At 40.8% G+C, this 24,364-nt stretch overlaps 1 protein-coding gene across 1 annotated transcript in view; it reads right to left on the minus strand.

The window, feature by feature from the left end:
• The window catches only part of LOC124273921 (low-density lipoprotein receptor-related protein 1-like), a 188,903-nt gene that overhangs the window by 85,764 nt on the left and 78,775 nt on the right, over positions 1-24,364 (minus strand). The window contains 12 exon segments of the mRNA XM_046709263.1: positions 40-168; positions 413-599; positions 1,168-1,390; positions 1,670-1,832; positions 2,333-2,432; positions 2,954-3,108; positions 3,351-3,476; positions 5,892-6,011; positions 6,538-6,675; positions 12,280-12,312; positions 16,123-16,248; positions 17,750-17,881. Coding sequence (XP_046565219.1) covers positions 40-168; positions 413-599; positions 1,168-1,390; positions 1,670-1,832; positions 2,333-2,432; positions 2,954-3,108; positions 3,351-3,476; positions 5,892-6,011; positions 6,538-6,675; positions 12,280-12,312; positions 16,123-16,248; positions 17,750-17,881 — 1,632 coding nt within the window.

The following is a 24,364-nucleotide window of genomic DNA, read 5'->3' on the forward strand; positions in this document are numbered from 1 at the left end:
AAGTCCACATACCAAAGTACAATGGACATGTGTACTCACTTTCACACTGGGTTCCATTATGAAGTCTGAAGCCAGCCCTACAGGCGCATGTAGCTTGGACGCCACCACTCACAACTGGCATCGGGATGCAGATCTGGCTGCACTTATTCTGCTGAATCTGGACATTTTCTGAGGGGAAAAAGCTGCCATTAAAGTTCATTTTAGGGCCAAACCAACATACATACCACCCATAGGCACACACACATATATTTGCCAAGAATCCAATTTCAACCAGTGATACAGAGAAGAGAACAAAGAACAACTCTTGACAATCCAGCCAGAAAAGCTGTGCCCCACCTTTAGGAATAATGTCTTCACAACAAATCATCTCTCCAGCGTTAACTCTCTGGCCTACACAAACCACACTACTCACTGTATCCTGGCTGTCTCACTCGGTGCACCACTTGCAGGGCGCCAGGTTTGATGACATCCTTCTTGAGGACTTGCGGAGGGATGGTGCGGTCGTACCGGTGGAGTCGCACAATGCTGTGGTTGCGCTTTTGTAGGTTTGACACATAGAGGTCATTTTCAAAAAGTGTCAGTCCGTACCGAGGCTTAATCTGGAACCAGTGTAACAAACAGTCAACAAAGGTTTATAAAAGACTTTATGTTAAGGTTAGAATATCATAAATCATTCATGAACAGTTTCGCTCATCATAGAGTTGAACACAACACACACTATTTTAGCTAAAAGCCTGTGAAACAGGTGAGACAGAGGGGTTTAACACTGCTTGGTAAGACCGAAGAGCATGTGTACAATACTGGCAAACCAGGTAACACATACGCAGCTAACCGTGATTTGAATTAATGACCACATGTCTTTCAGTGAGTGAGTGAGTGAGTGAGTTGGGTTTTATGCCGCTTTTAGCAATATTCCAGCAATATCACGGCAGGGGACACCAGAAAAGGGCTTCACACATTGTACCCATGAGGGGAATCGAATCCGGGCTTTCAGCGTGATGGGCAAAGGCTTTAACCACTAGGCTTCCCCATTGCCCTATCTGTATCAGTAAATCTGTCAGTATGTTATGAGGCGGAAAGAAAACAGTCTCTGAGTGGTTGATAGTGTGAGGATCAATGCCTATTCCTAGTACAGGGGCTTCATCTGGGGGCCAACTGAACACTCACATCTGTTCCGGGGGACACTGTTCTCCTGTTGTTGCCATCATAGTCTGCTCGCTCCACGAGATTCAGGAAGGTGTCTCCCCAGTACACATGTCTGTTCGCGTAGTCAAGGGTGATGCCGCTGGGGTGGACGATCTTCCGCGTTACGATGCCATGAGCATCAGAACCGTCAAGATTTGCTCTCCCAATCTTGGAATGTGATGACCAGTCTGCATAGAACAGATATCTGAAACACAATGTCAGCCAGTGTTATCTCCTGATTCCAACAGTGAGATCTCCTTTCATCATCTACATTCATCAATAACCCTGATATCAGTAAATATACCATACATGCAAAATAAACCTCGGGATGCATCCAGTACCCATGATATAAATGAATATTCCACCCATGCTACCAGCATCAATGGCAGTATGAGACAGAATATATATCATATACAACATACACTTTAGATGCATCAATACCAGTACCATTGATATCAATGAGTATATATCATTTATAACATACCCTCTGGATGCATCGATGGCAATACTCTTAGGCTGACTTATTCCATAGTTGAGCACTGTCAGACAATGTTTGCCGGTTGATGTGCACAGAAAGATCTGATCTCGTTTGTCGTCAGCAAAATACCAGTTTCCAGACATCCAGTCCTTGGCAATTTGATTCACAGCTGAAGAGAAAGTCCACAATATGAATACAGTAAACTTACATATGCAACAATCCTGAGACTAGGGAAACTATGAACAGAGCCGTGGTTGGAACACTGCAGCCATTGTGGCCAACAAATATGTTGGATTATATTTTTCCTGCCACACCCACATATTCCTCTTTATCCCTGAAGCCAGTGAATTATCAAGCCAGTTCTTGACAAGTGCTTGATATCATGAGCTTAACAACACCATCAGTGTACGATGACAAGAACATTCCTTGTCACCCAGTGTGACTACTAGATCAGATTTTGTCCCCCCTCATGCAGTGGGGGACAGCTATTCCAACCCACATGATAAAGGTGAACTACGGTATTTATCATCCTTGGTGCAGGAATAAGACTGACATTATCAGGAATACAGTGCCCTCTTTCTAAAATTTCAAAGACAAGATTGTAAACACCACAACAGCTGATGTCGTGGTGATGGTTGTGAACCTAGTACCCGGTGTGGTGAAACTCACATGTCAGCTTGAAGTGGGTGTGAATCGTCCACTGTTTGGAGCTGTCACGTAGATCTGCACACCGAAGCTGATTGTCTCCCTTGGTGTGATTGTATGACAACTGAAACGATGAAACAGACATAGATAATATACTTCTTTTTGATAAATATGAAGTAAATACTTCCTTGTTAACAACCAACTTGGATAACTAGATACTTGCAATGGGTTGAGAGCTAGAATTGCTTTACGGTAAAGCAGGATAACCTTAACACCCCTATACACTTCACAAGGATAATCTGATGGGTTTTTGTAAGATTATCTGCATAACAAAAAATTTGAAACAACATTTACCAACAATTTTATGTTTACAAACCCACTTTCCATGCACCTTATGAAACTGATGTAAAATTGCTCTTATTGTTGTATTTGTACTTGAGAAAATATATTATGCAAAGCACTGAAGTTCATCAGCACTTCCTTAGTCTGATGGTTTTGTTGGGCTTCTTGTAGCGATTTTAGTCTACTGCTTGTAAACCAATATGGTTGGAAACACGTTTAAATCACACACCTAGTCTGCATAATGCCTATCCTGACATTAAATTGTAAGACAAAGAATTGACTGTGGATCCTGAAGCACCTTACCCAGCAGGCGGATTTGTTGTGGTAGTCGAAATCTAGCGTTGTGATTCTGTCACCGGTGATGTTGAAGGATGTAGATACGGCCTTGGTGGACAGGTGAATGAGGAGGAGGTTGCCGTAGTTGGCAACGAGGAGTTTGGCTGGTTCAGCTGGTGCAGCTGACAAACAAAACATGACAGAAATACAGCAAGTCACAAGGATTTAATCACTCTTAATTACAAAATCTCACATTGCACAATGCATTGCAAATTCAATATATTTAATGCTGTCTAATCTAAAGGCAATCATCTCCTGAATAAAATGTTTTAACATGGTTGTGTCCTATTGATGATTGTTTCTCTGTACTTGCTCCAAGTTGTCCTAGCTAGTCACATGAACATTAAAGGTGATGAATCCTTACAAACCGATGGCTTTACATCTTCCCATCTTCCTGCCTGGTACCCAGCCACACAGGAACAGTTGTAGCTGCCATTAGTGTTGTCACAGTTTTGGTCGCAGAATCCATCAATTTCACACTCGTTAAAATCTGTAACATAAAAAATATTCTGATTTGGCAAAATGTAAATTTCAAGCATCAGGCAGTACAGAATAATCAGCAATATCTCAGTTATATCACATAGTCCTGCAGTCAGCAATATCTCAGTTATATCACATTGTCCTGCAGTCAGCAATATCTCAGTTACATCACATTGTCCTGTAGTCAGCAATATCTCAGTTATATCACATAGTCCTGGTGTCAGCAATATCTCAGTTATATCACATTGTTCTGCAGTCAGCAATATCTCAGTTATATCATTGTTATCATCATATTGTCATTGTCCTGGTGTCAGCAATATCTTAGTTATATCACATTGTCCTGGTGTCAGCAATATCTCAGTTATATCACATTGTCCTGGTGTCAGCAATATCTCAGTTATATCACATAGTCCTGCAGTCAGCAATATCTCAGTTATATCACATTGTCCTGGTGTCAGCAATATCTCAGTTATATCACATTGTCCTGAAGTCAGTTATATCACATATCTCAGTTATATCACATAGTCCTGCATTGTCAGCAATATCTCAGTTATATCACATAGTCCTGCAGTCAGCAATATCTCAGTTATATCACATTGTCCTGGTGTCAGCAATATCTCAGTTATATCACATTGTCCTGGTGTCAGCAATATCTCAGTTATATCACATTGTCCTGGTGTCAGCAATATCTCAGTTATATCACATAGTCCTGCAGTCAGCAATATCTCAGTTATATCACATTGTCCTGGTGTCAGCAATATCTCAGTTATATCACATTGTCCTGCAGTCAGCAATATCTCAGTTATATCACATTGTCCAGCAATATCTCAGTTATATCACATTGTCCTGGTGTCAGCAATATCAGTTTAGTCCTTGTCCCTATTGTCAGCAATATCTCAGTTATATCACATAGTCCTGCAGTCAGCAATATCTCAGTTATATCACATAGTCCTGCAGTCAGCAATATCTCAGTTATATCACATTGTCCTGCAGTCAGCAATATCTCAGTTATATCACATTGTCCTGGTGTCAGCAATATCTCAGTTATATCACATTGTCCTGGTGTCAGCAATATCTCAGTTATATCACATTGTCCTGCAGTCAGCAATATCTCAGTTATATCACATAGTCCTGGTGTCAGCAATATCTCAGTTATATCACATAGTCCTGCAGTCAGCAATATCTCAGTTATATCACATTGTCCTGGTGTCAGCAATATCTCAGTTATATCACATTGTCCTGGTGTCAGCAATATCTCAGTTATATCACATTGTCCTGGTGTCAGCAATACTTCAGTTATATCACATTGTCCTGGTGTCAGCAATATCTCAGTTATATCACATTGTCCTGGTGTCAGCAATATCTCAGTTATATCACATGGTCCTGCAGTCAGCAATATCTCAGTTATATCACATTGTCCTGGAGTCAGCAATATCTCAGTTATATCACATTGTCCTGGTGTCAGCAATATCTCAGTTATATTACATTGTCCTGCTGTCAGCAATATCTCAGTTATATCACATTGTCCTGGTGTCAGCAATATCTCAGTTATATCACATTGTCCTGGTGTCAGCAATATCTCAGTTATATCACATGGTCCTGGTGTCAGCAATATCTCAGTTATATCACATTGTCCTGGAGTCAGCAATATCTCAGTTATATCACATTGTCCTGGTGTCAGCAATACTTCAGTTATATCACATGGTTCTGGTGTCAGCAATATCTCAGTTATATCACATGGTGCTGGTGTCAGCAATATCTCAGTTACATCACATTGTCCTGGTGTCAGCAATAACTCAGTTATATCACATTGTCCTGTAGTGCCAGTAATATCTCAGTTAGATCACATGGTGATGTGTCAGCAAGATCTCAGAGAGATGTATTGAGATGTAGTGAGATGTAGAGTTATGTACATGAGATGTAGTGAGATGTAGAGAGTTATATGAGATTGTAGAGATGTAGCAAGATGTTAGAGATGTGGAGAGTCAGTAGAGAGATGTAGAGATGTAGAGAGATGGTGAGGTGTCAGCAATATCTCAGATGTAGAGAGATGTAGAGAGTGTCAGCAGATGTAGAGAGTTATATGAGATGCTGCAGTGAGATGTAGCAAGATCTCAGAGAGATCACATTGAGAGATGTCAGTGAGATCTCAGAGATGTAGTGAGATGTAGAGAGAGCCAGTGAGATGTAGTGAGATGATGAGAGAGAGATGTAGAGAGATGTAGTGAGATGTAGAGAGATGTAGAGAGATGTAGTGAGATGTAGTGAGATGAGATGTAGAGAGATGTAGATGAGATGTAGAGAGATGTAATGAGATGTAGAGAGATGTAATGAGATGTATAGAGACGTAGGGAGAGGTAGAGAGATGTAGTGAGATGTAGTGAGATGTAGTGAGATGTAGAGAGATGTAGTGAGATGTACTCACCCACACATTTGATGGGGTTCGAGTCGCTGATCTGCTGTCCCTGCTGACAGTAGCACTGCGGACCTTTCAGTGTTTCCTTGCACATGTACTCACACTGCTGCTGCCGACATCCGTAGTTGGCTGGCAAACAATCAACACACTGCATGAAAAACACAACATCACAAACATGGTCTTGAGCACGGATCCATAACATAATGACAAGCTTGACGATGACTAATCCCTGTGTTGTGACATGCAGTGTTGTCTCTCTCAGCAGCTATGAGGGCTATCAAATCTTATTTCACCTTTCAAAGTCAGTGATATGTATATTTCTATTTACACTTGTATCATACACAGAGTGGAACACCACAATTTCACTTTGTGTCACCAGCCCCCAGGATCCCCCATCACTCCCATCACTCCCAGGATCACCCCCAGGATTACCCATCACCCCAGGATCCCCATAACCCCCATTACCCGTGTATCGCCACCCATCATATCAAGGATCACCCATCATCCCAAGGATCACTCAGACCCACCAGAATCAATCATCACCCCAGGATCACCCATCACCCCCAGGATCACCAAGGATCACCCATCATCCCCCAGGATCACCCTCCACCCCCAGGATCACTTGTCACCCTCAGAATCACCCACCATCACCTACCACAATGTGCTCCTTCGTCAGCACCATTATCTTCACAGTCCACCACCGAGTCACAGACCCTCTCTAGGGGAATACAGTGGAGAGTGCCCGGACATAAATACTGGTTTGGAAGACACTTAAAGCTGTCAATGGCGTCACCTGAAACACGGTCACAACACTCTCAACACTAGTCCTCAGTACAAGCACTAGACACAGCAAGGGCATCTCAAGTCACAGTCACCAACAACGTTGATGGGGTTTCAGAAAAAAATACAAATCATATTTACTACTTTTCAACACATTAATCCTAATAATATATAAATTGTCGTGTAATTAAACAGGAGTTATACTGAAAACTGTGGTACAAACATCATTAAGACATAACTGTCATTTATAACAAAGTTAAATGTTTCTTTCCAAAGAAGTGATAAGTAAAATATTGATCACAAAATTCAAATACTATGAGAAAAGTTCAGACTTACCATTAATGCAAATATATACTACCTTCAGACATGCATATGCTCAAACTTTACAATCAAATATTTAACTTTAGAATCAAATAAACTAAAACAAAAATATTCAGCAAAAGAGTAGCATTTTAAATTTTTCTGTGCCCAAAACTGGATAATGTCATGCCGGTGATGAAGCTTGGTGACGTCATGTCACGTGTACAGTCCCTCCAATTACGTTGCTTGTCAGCAGTTACCGTGTGTCACAGAGCATGCACACACGGGACAGACACAATGCAGTGTTACATAAGCAGGTAGTCAGCGTGACGACGGCAACACAACAGCAGCGACAACAACATCAGCAGTACCACACAACACTGGTAGGGTTCATTTATCAACACTACTCAAAATTTGACAGAGATACCAATGTATGGAAGCCTCTGAGGAACAAAAACGTCAACATTGTAAGTAATCAGTAAGCATGGCTTTACAGGGGTATCTCTGTTAAATGTTAAGTAGTATATATTTTCATGAAATCATTTGAAATTAAGAATTCAATTGTTTCAGTTTTTAAAATGTTTTTTATATACTTAGCAATATATTAACCAAATGTTTTGGTGTTCTTTTATGATAAATTTGAACATTAATGTAACGCAAATGGAAGGTTTTGTTTAGAAAACATTTGACACCACAACACTGTGACACAAGCATGATACGATCCGGACAAAGCGTGATATCTAACTGTAAACACTAGCGTGATACGATCTAGCAGTGACATAAGCATGATATCTAATGGTAAAACTAGCATGATATGATCCGGCAGTGACAGAAACATGATATCTCATTGTAATCAACACATGATATATCATAGTAACATTAGGGTGATATCAAAATTTAAAAATAGCATGATATGGTCCAGCTGTGACAGAAACATGATATCTCAAGGTAATATCAACCTGATATCAAATGGTAGAACTAGAACAATACAACCTACTGATGACACTCTTGTTTCATATCTTATGGTCATATAAGCAGAAGAAGATCTCTCGGTGTAACCAAGCAGAATATGACATGGTAACCTAACCATGATCTCTTGATACCACTAGCATGATATTGTCCAGCAGGCATATAAGTACGATATATCACAGTAAAACATGGACCAATGATGCTACAGATAAGCTGGAGATGTCCCCCAGTATAAGGCAACATAAAGTCATTAATATGATGCCATTAAGCTGTGAATCTTACATTCAAACGCAGAATGAAATATGTCTTTGTGTTTGCTCATCATTGAATTTCATTCATATATCATCAGGACACGCCCATATGCCTCTGATGATATACAATGATATATCCATGATTTCACAGCCATGTGCATGAACTGATCCCAGTAAATATCATCATCACTACACCAACAATATTGTATAGTGACAAAGGTGTGATATGTTTCAACCATGATATGAGTTTGTTGTCATGATATACAAACGTATAAGTTGTGGGATGTATTTGAAGGTACCTACAGAGCTAGTATCCCTACCTGGCCACAACAACTGACGTGATAATGTTACATATTATAATAAATGTATATGTAGTACACTTCAGTGGATCCATTTGGGGCAAGCTCAAAGTACTTCTTGCTCAGCTCCCTGAGGAGTATACAACCAATGTCTGTGAGGCACCAGAACATTAACATCTCTCTGTGAGAAACTTTGGTCAACTTGGTCTGACCTGGTACCTGCTCATGATACATGTTACAGAGATGAACCACTAGCCCCGTTGTCATGATACATCTTACAGAGATGAACCACTAGCCCCGTTGTCATGATACATCTTACAGAGATGAACCACTAGCCCCGTTGTCATGATACATCTTACAGAGATGAACCACTAGCCCCGTTGTCATGATACATGTTACAGAGATGAACCACTAGCCCCGTTGTCATGATACATGATACAGAGATGAACCACTAGCCCCGTTGCCATGATACATCTTACAGAGATGAACCACTAGCCCCGTTGTCATGATACATGTTACAGAGATGAACCACTAGCCCCGTTGTCATGATACATGTTACAGAGATGAACCACTAACCCCGTTGTCATGATACATGTTACAGAGATGAACCACTAGCCCCGTTGTCATGATAAATGTTACAGAGATGAACCACTAGCCCCGTTGTCATGATACATGTTACAGAGATGAACCACTAACCCCGTTGTCATGATACATGTTACAGAGATGAACCACTAGCCCCGTTGTCATGATAAATGTTACAGAGATGAACCACTAGCCCCGTTGTCATGATACATGTTACAGAGATGAACCACTAGCCCCGTTGTCATGATACATGTTACAGACATGAACCTCTAACCTCGTCAAGATACGTGTTACAGAGATCTCATACAGCCAACTCATGGTGTTACACACAGCAGTTTACCTAACACTACCATACAAACAACAGAGATGAAAGGCACAATGATTCTGCTCAGACATCTCTCACATGGCTATATACAGCTCAAAAGAAGTTAAGGAACACCCGATGTTTTCATACGACTGCATTTAAGCTGAACTGGCTCAACAGGACACAATAATTACCTTGAGGGGACCTAGCTACCATGACACCACATGTTGATGACAAGGGGAACTGGCTCGACAGGACACAATAATTACCTTGAGGGGACCTAGCTACCAAGACACCACATGTTGATGACAAGGGGAACTGGCTCAACAGGACACAATAATTACCTTGAGGTGACCTAGCTACCAAGACACCATATGTTGATGACAAGGGGAACTGGCTCGACAGGACACAATAATTACCTTGAGGTGACCTAGCTACCATGACACCACATGTTGATGGCAAGGGGAACTAAACAGCCTGTGGAACTCGCTAACAAAGACTTTGTTCCATCAGTTTGTGTGTGAAAACCAGCCTAGAAACTGATATTGTAGGTGTGAACTGAATACATACTGAACACAAAGGTTAGGGTCCATGAACATTTTGGGGGACATTTCTAAGAAATTGTGTGCTCAGGCTTCACTACAAAAATACCCCCTAAAATATCCATAATCACTAACTGTTTTGTTCTGGCTATATATAACTGTGGGTGTGTCATCTACAAATGACAGAGTGGGTGTTGTAATAGAAGTGCAAGTGAAACATGTTAATGGTTATATGAATTCTGGATGATCCTGTTGTTAGATGCATATGTTCACAAACTAGCTGTTGAGGAATACTAGCTAAAAAATGTTATCATCAACAAAGTTCAGGAAATAATTACAGATATGCTGCATTAATGTAATTAATTATTGCAAAAAAGCATAGATTTGTTCAGCTTTCTTGCCTAACAGGATGAAGGAGAAGGAAGATTTGGAATTAATGGAAGGACTGATGATTGGCCAGTAGCAGGAGTGTATATTGTTATTTATTCACTGCTGGTTTCAATTTAAACACTCTCTACTTCAGGGCTTTAATGGTCAGTAAAGCTATAAGCATATGTTGATAACTGTGTTATGTCTCTGCTTGTTATAAAGTATAAACACCTCTAATTCAAAACAAAAATAGAAACATGAAGCAGGGAAAGAAGCCAATATGTTACTGAACCAATAAATGAATATCCGATGTTTAGAGGATATTCAATGAAGAAAAGAACAATACAACAAATTTAACAAATCAATGCAAAATGACTTTTTAAAAAAAGAAGAGAAATCATCAAATAGTAAATAGGAAAAAAAGAAGCCAAAAAGAAAATATTGTTTTAACCTTTCCATCTCCATTACATATTTTTCTTATTATTAACATATAGACAACTTATAACACAGGTGAATAGCCATTATGCCCACTCAAATCTAAATCTGTGATATATATTCTATATTCCCCAATTCACATCTACACCTGCTGTTAATACCCATAATTCCCCTATACATATACCTATGTATCAACTATTCCAGCTCACATCTACGCCTGAATTACATTTTCTTTGTCCCAAATCTCATCAACACCTGTAATACTTATCATTCATTTTCATCTACACCTCCAATATAAACAACAATCCCTTGATGCCCCTTTTACACCTGCAATCTGCAATTCCCCATCTACACCTGCTGTATATACCTGCAATTCCCCATCTACACCTGCTGTATATACCCATAATTCCCAAACTACACCTGCCGTAAACACCCACAATTCCACATCTACACCTGCTGTATATACCCGTAATTCCCCATCTACAACTGCTGTATATAACCGTAATTCCCCATCTACACCTGCTGTATATACTCGTAATTCCCCATCTACAACTGCTGTATATACCCGTAATTCCCCATCTACACCTGCTGTATATACCCATGATTCCACATCTACACCTGCTGGATATACCCACAATTCCCATCTACACCTGCTTTGCATTCCCCATCTACACCTGCTGTGAACACCCAAAATTCCCCATCTACACCTGCTGTGAACACCCAAAATTCCCCATCTACACCTGCTGTATATACCCACAATTCCCCATCTACACCTGCTGTATATACCCACAATTCCCCATCTACACCTGCTTTGTATGCCCCATTATTCCATATCTACACCTGCTTTGTACACCCCATTATTCCCCGTCTACAACTGCTTTGAATGCCCCATTATTCCACATCTATTCCTGCTTTGTATGCCCCATTATTCCACATCTACACCTGTTTGTACGCCCCATTATTTCATATCTACAGCTGCTTTGTATGCCCCATTATTCCACATCAACACCTGCTTTGTATGCCCCATTATTCCACATCTACACCTGCTTAGTATGCCCCATTATTCCACATCTACACCTGTTTGTACGCCCCATTATTCCACATCTACACCTGCTTCGTATGCCCCATTATTCCACATCTACATTAAGCATGATGAAGTGTATGAATCTATGATGGCGCCGTGAAGTTATGATGAAGGTGATGGTGTACACACAGTATGAGACAAGCGGTGAACTAGTAGCATCAGCAGTAATCACATGACCAGGAGCCAAAAAGCAAAGCTGGTTGGGTGTGTTGCAATATCAAAACTGCTCACCAGAAACTAGTTCCATATTGCAACATACAGTACTAGTTTCTTGATAACAGATTCAGTTTTGAGTGGTTTAATTGTAAAAAGAGTTTTAAAACTTGAGTGAAAATGTAAAACATATTTCAGTATTTATCAAATGTCATCTCCAGAAACAACCCACTCTCCTGTGTGATCATTACTTGCAAAGCACCCATATTTACGCCCAACCCGCTACCGCAAAGAATGATGGGAAATGGTATGATGGTGTGGATACCGACCTCGTGCATGTTTCCCGCCCTTATGTTTCACGCCTGGGATACGACACAGGATGATGCCATTAGTACAGAAACTTCATGGATGCACCTAGCTGGCACCCACCATAGCAACCAGACCTATTCCATGACAACATTCCATAGACCAACATGTCGTGACAACATTTCAAAATTCACACACAAAATTTACCTTTAGAGTTCTATCTTAAATGCTTACTGCACTATTACATCAGAGTATATTGCATTCTGACTGGTCAGTATGAGGATGGAATATCTCATTTAAATATTTTACATTAGAGAAAATTCATCAGGCTGAATTCCAATATCTAAGAATAAGTTTGAATGGTAAGTAGTTATAAAATTTAAACTTGAAGGTTTTAGAAATACCACAGATGTAAAAACGTAAAAGATGTGTCTGAAGAAAAACACATCACTGAGTGACCTCTCACAACCAAGAGAGCAAATATCACAAAATTAAGAATCCTAGATTGAAAATATTCTTGTATTAGTGTCACCTGAAATCATATCAGGCTGTCATGGAAGTGGTTGCCTGGAACTGGTGCCAGGAGCTACAGTAGGTGCAGCTATTGGCCGTATAGGATCAAACACTTTACCAATAGAATCACTCCTGCTCTCTCATTGGTGGAATATGTCATCTTCAGTGAGTCTGAACACATATTGATTAAGAAGGATTTTGAATCAATTTTGTTTCACATTTGAACAATTGAATAATATTGCTAAACATAAAGAGGATTCAGTCAGCTGATGTTTGTTTTTCTCGACAGCCGCCAGAGAAAGAGCAGCTGTCATTATTAATAACACTTCGTTTGGCTGAAAAAACAAAAGTTGATTAGCATTCTTGTGACTTCATTAACAATACAGAGAAGACATTCCCATGAAGATCTTGTATAAAACCATTCCTTCGAAATACTGTGTCATGGTACTGTAGCTCACCTTCGTACAAAATTCAAACTTCTTCAACTATAGAGACATCACACAAGTAAACCAGAGAATATGCACATACACATACATGTTGAGTTATTTTGAGAGAAAACGGTAGTTTCAACTGAACACTGTTTTCCATTACTATGGTCAGGCCCTCTATTAGCACAGCATACCTACTACACACATTCAGACATTGTCCACTGCAGTTGTGTCCAATGTGTTCATATCAACATTAAGAGTGAGTGAGTGAGTGAGTTTAGTTTTACGTCGCACTCAGCAATATTCCAGCTATATGGCAGCAGTCTGTAAATAATCGAGTCTGGACCAGACAATCCAGTGATCAACAGCATGAGCATCAATCTGCGCAATTGGGAACCGATGACATGTGTCAATCAAGTCAGCAAGCCTGACCACCCAATCCCGTTAGTCGCCTCTTACGACAAGCATGGGTTACTGAAGATCAATATTCTAACCCGGACCTTCACGGGTAACCAACATTAAGATATGACCATAAGATGTCAATATACACAGTGGCTTTAGCAGAACACTCATGTAAAAGTTGGAATGTGTGAAGTCTGGAAACAGCACAAAGGGTCAAAATCGATTCTTTGAGTGGCACTTTAGAAGTTGGTAAGTACTGCTTGACAATGGTACAAGAATCTGTGTCGCAGAAGTTGTTATCCTTAAAAGTTTGTCAATATTGGATTTTGCTTATTTTTTTGGGGGAAGAGTATCAATTGGGTCATAACTGGGGAATAACAGTGGTCTATCTCAATCATTCATCTGGTATCCTAGCCTTCCAAAACAGGATTTCATTCTGGAAAGATTAAACAATGTTTTATCTTATGAAAATTCAACATGTAATTACAGAACAAGGACCCGTGAAGGTCCGGGTTAGAATGAACCTTCAGTAACCCATGCTTGTCTACCCGTGAAGGTCCGGGTTAGAATGAACCTTCAGTAACCCATGCTTGTCTACCGTGGTGGCCTTCAAGGCTCCCATGCTTGGCGATGATTAACGGGATTGGGTGGTCAGAGGTGACTAGCGCGTTGTAAAACTAATCTTGTTCGGGATTGGGTGGTCAGGCTGTTTAATCTTTCCGCTGGCTTGGTTGACACATGTCATCGGTTCCCAATTGCGCAGATTGATGCTCATGCTGTTGATCTCTGGATTGTCTGGTCCAGACTCGATTATTTACATACTACCGCCATATAGCTGGAATATTGCTAAGTGCAATGTAAAACTTAACTCACTCACAGACGTAGTGTATATATGGCTGAAAAAATGCAAAAACAACATTTTTTTTTATTGCTGGAGCAATATTGAACAACTTCTTCAAACCTGTTGTTGCCTCAGTTGATGAGTGGAATGAAGACTGACAGGTGCAGCCTCATGTACCAGCGGTGTATGTAGGAGAATGACTCAGATGGACAACTGACACGCAAGCCATGACATCAGCTGCTCTGACTGTGTCAGGTCAGCCAATATATTGTAAAGAGACACCGCTACACATACACGATATCAAGAATACATTGCAGTTAAACTGTTAGTTCTCAACAAGACTTACAGGTATCTTCCAAGCACATGACTACACTTAGTTTCCTAATCTTCTTTAAGTGAGTTAATCATGTGGCATGCACTATTTCATGCAGACACAAATAACCAACGTCTAGCTTACAAACAAGCAGACATTTTATGAAGATATATTACAACATTTCAGGAAATTAGATGTGCATGAAGAATTAAATATGTCATATTATTATCCCTTTCTCCCCTTAAGTGAGCTGGCAACCATTGGCAGCGATATTACAGCTGACAAGGCCTCGAACTAAAACCATATGGTATGGGTGATACATAGCACTGGGGCATCCAGAGTTGTCTACCCTGACAGTCACACATTGGGCACCCAGTACACAAACCTGGTCAATACAGAGTTGTCTACCCTGACAGTCACCCATGGGACACCCAGCACACAAACCTGGCCAATACAGAGTTGTCTACCCTGACAGTCACACATGGGACACCCACCACACAAACCTGGCCAATACAGAGTTGTCTACCCTGACAGTCACACATGGGGCACCCAGCACACAAACCTGGTCAATACAGAGTTGTCTACCCTGACAGTCACCCATGGGGCACCCAGCACACAAACCTGGCCAATACAGAGTTGTCTACCCTGACAGTCACACATGGGGCACCCAGCACACAAACCCAACCAATACAGAGTTGTCTACCCTGACAGTCACCCATGGGGCACCCAGCACACATACCTGGCCAATACAGAGTTGTCTACCCTGACAGTCACCCATGGGGCACCCAGCACACAAACCTGGCCATTACGGAGATGTCAACACTGATGCCGACCCATCAAAAGAATTTACAAATATATTCAGAGAAGCAGGCATAAAATCCTAGTATCGTGCAAATACTATACAAACACTATCTTATATCAATCATCCAAATTCCTTCCACCTCCATTCAATTCAATTCCATCCCATCCCATCCCACCCCTACCCTGTCCACTCTTTATGCTACAATAAGGGTTTCAAACATGGCACTTAACTGTTTACAAAGACTGTCGACGGAACAGGATATATACAGATATGGACAGAGACAGGCGCAGGTGCCACGGAGGGAGATAATCATGTCTCAATAGTGAGACCCACTAATTAATCAGGGTTACTATACTAGCCAAGAAGAAAGCAACACCTCAGTATATTAAAGGGGAGACAGGTAAAGGGAGGTTGCTCCAGTTTGGGCAGAAATAGTCGTATTCTGAAAGTAAACAGATTTAACTTAAACTTATTTTATTTCATTTTAATATATTTTAAATAACTTCTTAAAATGAAGATTTCTGTGGCAACAATGTTTTGTAGGGAGAAAGAAGGGAGCAAACTCACATTCTTGTGGGGATTCATCGGACCCATCACTGCAGTCCTCCTCGCCATCACACACATAACCCTCCTTTACACAGAAGGGTGTCCCTTTAACACAATGGAAGTGTCCCCTTTCACACTTAGGGGTGCCTGAAACAGTCAACATGTTGATCATGGCAACAGTGCCATACTACAATGACACCAACACAACACATTACAGACTAGATGGCAACACTGTACAGACCATGTGACAACTCTGTACAGACCATGTGGCAACATGATACAAACTGCACTGCAATGCCATAGAGACAACATTGTACTGCCCACAAGGCAACTCTGTCATACAGTATAGACCATATGGCAACATTGTAAAGACCATGTGGCAACACTGTACAAACCATGTGGCAACAATGTACAGACCATGTGGCAACACTGCATAGACCATGTGGCAACACTGCATAGACAATATGGCAACACTGTACAGACAATGTGGCAACACTGTATAGACCATGTGGCAACACCATACAGACCATGTGGCAACACTGTACAGACCATGTGGCAACACTGTACAGACCATGTGGCAACACTGTACAGACCATGTGGCAACACTGTACAGACCATGTGGCAACACTGTACAGACCATGTGGCAACACTGTACAGACCATGGCCATGTGGCACAACATGGCAACAGACAGACCATGTGGCAACACCATGTACAGACCACATGGACCATGTGGCACACTGTACAGACCATGTGGCAACACTGTACAGACCATGGCAACACAACATGGCAACACTGTACAGACAGCACCATACAGACCACATGGCCACAATGTACAGACCACATGGCAACACTGTACAGACCATGTGGCAACACTGTACAGACCGTACAGACCATGTGGCAACACTGTACAGACCATGTGGCAACACCGTACAGACCACATGGCCACAATGTACAGACCATGTGGCAACACTGTAAAGACCATGTGGCAACACCGTACAGACCATGTGGACAATGTACAGACCATGTGGCAACACGTACAGACCATGTGGCATGTACAGACCATGTGGCAACACTGTACAGACACATGGCAACAATGTACAGACCATGTGGCAACACTGTAAAGACCATGTGGCAACACTGTACAGACCACATGGCCACAATGTACAAACCGACAAATGAAAAGATAAGCCTGGCGACAAAACAGCTAAACATACAACAGTAACTGTACGAGGTGAAACCAATCATTGCACAATGTCAGTACTGTTCCTGTTGAACATTGCTACAGTTAAACTGCAACACTCAAATTAAGTCAGGTATACGATGCTGAATCAAATGACACATCAGTGAAAAACTTCTCCAACAAGTTGTCAGCATAATTATATGTTGAAGGAAGAACACAGTGACCACTTTGGTAACACCTGTGAGCATGGATTTACTGTTAACAGGACAAGGATTTGTCATCAGTCTGGTATTCAAACCTCAAACAGCAGATCCTGGAATGATTTAATGACTTAATTCTGCTCAATAATTTATGCATCCAGGGAAACAAACTATCCCTAAGGATTTCTGAATTTGTCAACTTTCATGACTTATGCACCATGGTTATATCAAACAACAATATCAAAACTGAAAAAGGCTGATAGTTACTGCAGTTGGCAAGTTCGTCCTCCCCATTTGCACAGTCCTCGTCTCCATCACAGAGCCAGCTGCGTGGAATACAGTGGTGGCCGATCTCAGTCTCATTTGGGCACAGGAATGTATCATGGGAGCACACCGACTCTGAAATAACAAAACATTCAACAATGTAGAATCAAGATGGCGTTGACAAGCAATGGTTATCGACATCGTCATACAACAATCAAGAAGAAGGCTGACGGTGATCACAATGATTCTTCACATACGATGTAGAACCAAGTCAACAGTGATAACAGTGAATCTCTCCATTAAAAAATACAGAACAAAGACAAATGTGATAATGATTCACTCCATAAAACTATGGAGAATCAAGTCAACTGTGACAATGATTCTTGTTAAATCTAAGCACCCCCACTTCTATCATTCACGGCAAAATGCAGTCAGGCTGCACACAACAACAGTGAGTGACTGAAAGGTTTTAACTCTAGCTTGAATCTTAACCAAAGATTATTACATTCTCTCTTCTTCACTCCGCAAAATATTCTAAAATTTGTCAGTGACAATTTCATCAACTGAACAAATAATATTGGTTAACAATGAGTGAGTGAGTTGAGTTTAACTCTGCCTGTCAGTTTTATATCCAGCATGTCAGTATGATATGAGAGGAAAGTCTGAAGTGTATCACACCTCTACTACCTTAAAACCCATTAGCACATGTGTAGAGCTGACAAACCTGGGCCTAGCTTTTCGTAAGTTAATGTTAATGAATGGCACTTACGACTATTTTAGCGCTAAGAGAGCTTCAAAAATCTAGGCCCAGGACACACAATAGGAGCTGACAAGTATTCCAACCCATGATCACATGTACCTGTCGCACTCAGGGGACACAACTCTGCACAGAGCGAGGATAGTGCCTGGCATTATCAAACCATTTCCGACCAATTTTTCAGAAAAATGTTTTTGAGTAATGACAGTATTGAAAATATTTCAATCATAATGTGCAATGGTAATCTCAGAAATGGCTCTGGCGCCATCTGCTGATAAACGATGATTACATTCCTTCTGCCTTCTTAACAACAATGTTTGCACTGCTCTCCTCTAATGCTGGCAATCTATACTCCTACACACAAGCTATGTTCCACCAGTGTAGCACTAACCGAATCAGTTACCGTTTACCAGCAATATCTCAACTCAAAGCAAAAAGGAAATGACACAATTCTAAACTTTTTTTCATCAATTTTAGCAAATTGAAACAGGATTCTTTTAAGTCATAAAAACGTTGCTAGTGATAGGCTGCAAGCATAAACCATTACATGAAAGCAAGGGTCTTCCAGTATGCTGTTTGTTAGAATGTGATGTAATTGACAGAAGCCATCCCAGTGTCCCTTCTGTGAGTGAAGCTGATGACACAGACCCCCCTGGAATTCTCCTCATCAGCCATCTCAGCACTATGAGTATTGTAAGTTAATGTTAAAGTATGGGAGTTATGATAATCCTAGTGGTAAGATAGCTGTAGGGAACAAGCTTCTGCAATGGATCTCATTATGTCTACTCGGCTAGAATATTTACCCTGGAGAGTTAGAATGAAGTCTTGCGAACATGTACATCTTTCGGCTTGAATGTTTCCTTGTCTTAACTTCAAATGAAAGAGTGTGCTCTGCTAAGGAGAACATATCTAAATTTGACGCATCAGTCACAAAAGTGATGTACGGTTCAACTCGCTATTTTGATGACAACCAATATATATAACCTGTGTTTTTCTCAGGTGAACAAGTGACCTGCCTTTGCATGTCTTTGTGATGGGTGTTATAAGCATGGGGTGAGTGAGTGAGTGAGTTTTGTTTTACGCCACTTTTAGCAACATTAAAGCAATATCACGGCGGGACACCAGAAATGGGCTTCACATACTGTACCTAAGTAGGGGAATCGAACCTGGGTCTTTGACGTGATGAGCAAACTCTTTAACCTCGAGGCTACCCTACCACCCTCACAAAAACGGGGCTAAAAAATTGCTCACCTTTCAGGACACCCACGTAATTTGCAAGCCCACAGGGATACATTTCTATGTATACTTAAGTTGTGAAGAAATGATGAGTGCCTAAACACCAAGCCAGCTATAATCTGCGGTATTGCCAAAAATAACGTTAGGAAAGATGATGACAACCAAGAATCATAACATTTATTCACTTCCACTGAAAAGTGGTTCTTGCAACAATGTGATGCAACTGGCCACCCTAGTCCATCAGGACACCAATGTCATTGTAATTGTTCTAAGATAACGATATGATACCTTATATCTTAAATCCTGATTTTTCTTCAGTGAAAGTGACAAATTGCATACTCAGTGAGAAGACAACACAGGAGAATGGCAAACACACTACCAACTAGGCCAACTCGCAAAACACTCTGAAACAGATGTCCTTGATAAGCCTCTAGAACGTCTTATGTTTGCAGCATATAATCAATACTTGTGCAACTGCTACTATTCCTTCCTGTATTCCGGGGTGTCGAACCGCACTCCAACAGACCCCCCCAGTGACACTTCACACAGGGAGATTATGCAGCTCTTTGCTGTACTTCTTCAGTTCAAAATCAAGTATGTTGAATAATTCATTGTATCACATGCCCTCACAATGGCTGACAACATATCCCTGTGGTATCAAGAAATTGAATTTGTTGGTTTCTCAAAACCTGAGCCAGACACTTGGTCTGAATCTTCAATTATACACTGAAAATAAAATCTTGGCTGGATTCCATGTGGAACAAATGCAGACTTTCAGCATTTTTCTAACAAATCAAATAAATATAAATAGTAAATGTAATAACTAGGCTACCTCAAGGGTCTGGTTAATCCATATTAGGAATATTTCAAGGTATGAGAATGGCTCTGCGTGGGGAACACTGGACTGTTGCATGATGAGCTAGTGCTTGTACCACTCAGCAATATTCATAGATTAGGACCAGAAATGTTTTTTGTTTGTGCTGTTTTTCATTAATGCCACACTCAGCCATTTTCCAACTACTGAGATATGATGACATACATCAACCAAGTCAGCGACCCGATCCCCTTAGTCGCCTCTTTCAACAGCCATTGTTTACAAGACAAACGGACAAAACAACCCTGTACATAGAATTGTTAGTTTGCCTGACTGTATCTGTAAAGAGTGAGTAAGATTAGTTTTACAACGCACTCAGCAATATTCCAGCTATATGGCGGCGGTCTGTAAATAATCTAGTCTGGACCAGACAATCCAGTGATCAACAGCATAAGCATCGATCTGCGCAACTGGGAACCGATGACATATGTCATCCCAGTCAGCGAGCCTGACCACTTCGATCCCGCTAGTCGCCTCTTACAACAAGCATGGGTTACTGAAGATCAATATTCTAACCCGGACCTTCACGGGTCGTATCTGTAAAGAGATGTGAAAAGAAAAACCCAAGAGCAGAGATCACTGTTGTTTGTAGGGAATGATCAATGATCAAGCATGTTTTGGCAGTTGTACTTTCATGATGTCTATTCATGTTTTCATCCACCATTTATGTATGATTGAGAAGCGTTATATAAAAAGACAACCCACTCACATTACAACCAACAGCAATTCACTCCATCATGAGTCCTGTATTTTCAATTTATCATCATCGCCATTGCATTGAAAATAGTGACAAGTAATTAGCTGATGAACATGAGATCTCTACTGAATAGAAGTTGCTTTTTTCAGAATTTCACTGTAAAGGGAACCAATTTAAATAGAAGAAATTAGGGTGACCTTCACCTTACGATCAGAGCAGATGCCAATCAGGCTCAAACATCTATGTTGCCCTACAGAATCTTTGCCAAATAGATCAACTGAAATGTGATTGGCTACTTGACCTTTCGGGTACAGAGCATCTTGCGTGATGGAGACTAATTGTTCCGATGTGTGTCAGGGGTAAAAAGACGTCTTTACATCTGATGCAGCATAACAATCACTCGGAATGCTGGGAAGTTTGACATTACTATCTGTGACTCTGATGACAGAGAGAAGGTGATTATATTCAAGAGGTTGGCGTCTGGTCACCAAAGTCAGAACTAGTCCAGTTATATCACAGAAGGTTGTAAACACTCCAGTCAGGACCAGACAAACCACAGAAAACAATGGCTAAGTGGTCACATGGTATGATGTCATGCAAACAGTCAACACACCGAGCCTTCTGATCTGTTCTCAAGGAGGCTTGCACAGCCATTAGAGATAGCAACCATTAAAGGAAACAAGATACAGTTGCTACAGATCAGTTATTGCAAGATACCATTTATAATGTCTGGGTCGGCTGAAGAGAGCAGATGTCACAGCTCCATGGAGTGTAAGTAAGTGGGATGGGTTTAACACCACTTGAAGCAGTATTCCAGTTATATCCCAGCATGTCAGCTTTATACCCCAGGTATTACAGGTGGTACAGGTGTTAATGGTACTGAACCCAGTATTCAACAAGCAGAGGTATGATATGGACAAACATACAAGGCAACTAAGGGAGACAAGTCTGGAGAGCAAACACAGCGACTAAGCAAAAGTATAACACATTACAGACGAATCATCAAAAAGTGTCCCAAGGTGAAGGTCAGCTGAAACAGTACTTTTGGAACAACATGATGTGAGCATCAGTGAGTAAATACGATTTTATGCCACTTTCATTAATATATCCAGCAATATCACATTGGGGATACTAGAAATGGTCTTCACACAATGTACCCATGTTGGAAGGTGAACCCAGGTCTTGATGAGCGAACACTTTGACCACAAGGCTACCCTACCCCCACATCTCAGTATCTTGTTTGTTTGCTTGTTGCGTACTGTCACATTCAGCAACATTGAAGCTACATAACAGAGCACGGTATTTAAATAACTCAAGATGAGTCAAGTCACAAAGATCACCTGACAGTCACCTCCAAAGACTGGGGACAAAAGCTCATTTTGTGAAAACTTTGATGGAGTTCCTTATTTGGGAACAAACTGACCATTCTTTTGTGCCAAACAGCATAATATCTCGGTCAGACGGTAAATGTGTCATGTCACTTCCAGGTGTCTACCAGAACTTACTGCCAAAGACACACGTCACATTTTCTGTTTGATGTTTTCGAGCAGACTACCAACTGATTAGAAAAGACAAGGAAATGTGAAGTCAAACAGACCCTGCAGTAATAGTTGTCTGGACATGGCATTTTCATTAACCTTCACTTTGCAGATCCCATCCTCAAAATGTAATCTGTCTCTTACTGGCTGGTCTTAAAGATTACCATTCCATGTCATGATCTCCCAATAAGTTGCAGGCAAACATTTTCAACAGATGTAAAATCAATTACTTTTGTTTGTTGATTAATTGTGTTGTTCAGCAACCCAGCAAATTGACTGAATCTGTCCACCAGGGGCATGTTTAATGTCCCATCATGCAACTGTAGAGAAAATAACGCTGCAAACTCAGCATGAGTCAAGATCCACACACCAGCCAATCACTTCGCATCATATACTCACTGCTTGACATGACAAAATCGGTATTCCTGATTGGACAAGTGTCTACTTTGCAACATGTAAAAAAGAAAGTTGTCAAGCAAACTCACTTCTGAAAAGCACAGGCAAAAAATTAATTCTACTACATGATCAAAGCAGTGAAAGAATCAATGTCATAAATAAAGCCATTCCATTCCATGGCATTTACCCAAGATAAAATGCTCTGCCATTATTACTTCAAAAACATTATTAACTTCAGGAAATCAAAATGGAGCAATAAAGACTGGCAGTTTGTGTGTAAGTTGATATGATGTACAACAAAATGAAGATCATGACAATGCAAGACTTTAATGAGAATTCAGAGAAGTTGAACAGCTAAACATCAAACCAGAGGTACAGAAGTTCACCTTTATTGATTTTCTCTCTTGAGAACTGTTACATGTTTGTATATTTGTTAACACAACACTCAGCCATATTTCAGCCATATGAAGACAGTTTGTAAATAATCTAGTCTGGAGCAGACAGTCCAGTGATGGACATCATGAGCACCCATCTTCTCACTTGGGGACACAATGACATACATCAACCAAGTGTGCAGATGCCATTAAATGCTGCTGACAAAAGCATGAAATCCTGAAGACCAAATCATACTGAGAAGTTGACAGGTTTACCCACTCCCAGTTTATTTCACAGCTGGCATAGTGAACTAAAACCACTAGTGAATCAGTGTCCCATCACAATGATGCCCAAAAGCATGTGATACGTGGCGATGGAATTTGTCGTCAAGTCATCCCAGTTAGAAACAGAAGGTGGTGCGTCTATGACTGTACATCAGAATGACTGGAATAGTTCTCTGACTCACACTCTCATCACATGAAAAAGACATTGCACGCTTCGTTCATGACAGTCACATTTGCTCTGTCACTAAGCCCAGACATTAAAGTACTTTGGCGTCAAGACAGAATTTACCAGACATGTTCACTACACCATGACATTGTTTGATGTTTTTAACCTGTTCATTCTGGCTTAAAAAACCTGCAACATCAGAGTCAGATTTAAATGAGAGTCTTTACACATGTTTATAAGTTGGATTTAGTCATGACAAGGGGTATTGCTGACAACATCCTTATTATATACCGGT

This window comes from Haliotis rubra, unplaced genomic scaffold (assembly GCF_003918875.1).
Source record: "Haliotis rubra isolate DU_JTF1 unplaced genomic scaffold, ASM391887v1 Scf186, whole genome shotgun sequence".
In the NCBI taxonomy this organism is placed as follows: domain Eukaryota; kingdom Metazoa; phylum Mollusca; class Gastropoda; order Lepetellida; family Haliotidae; genus Haliotis; species Haliotis rubra.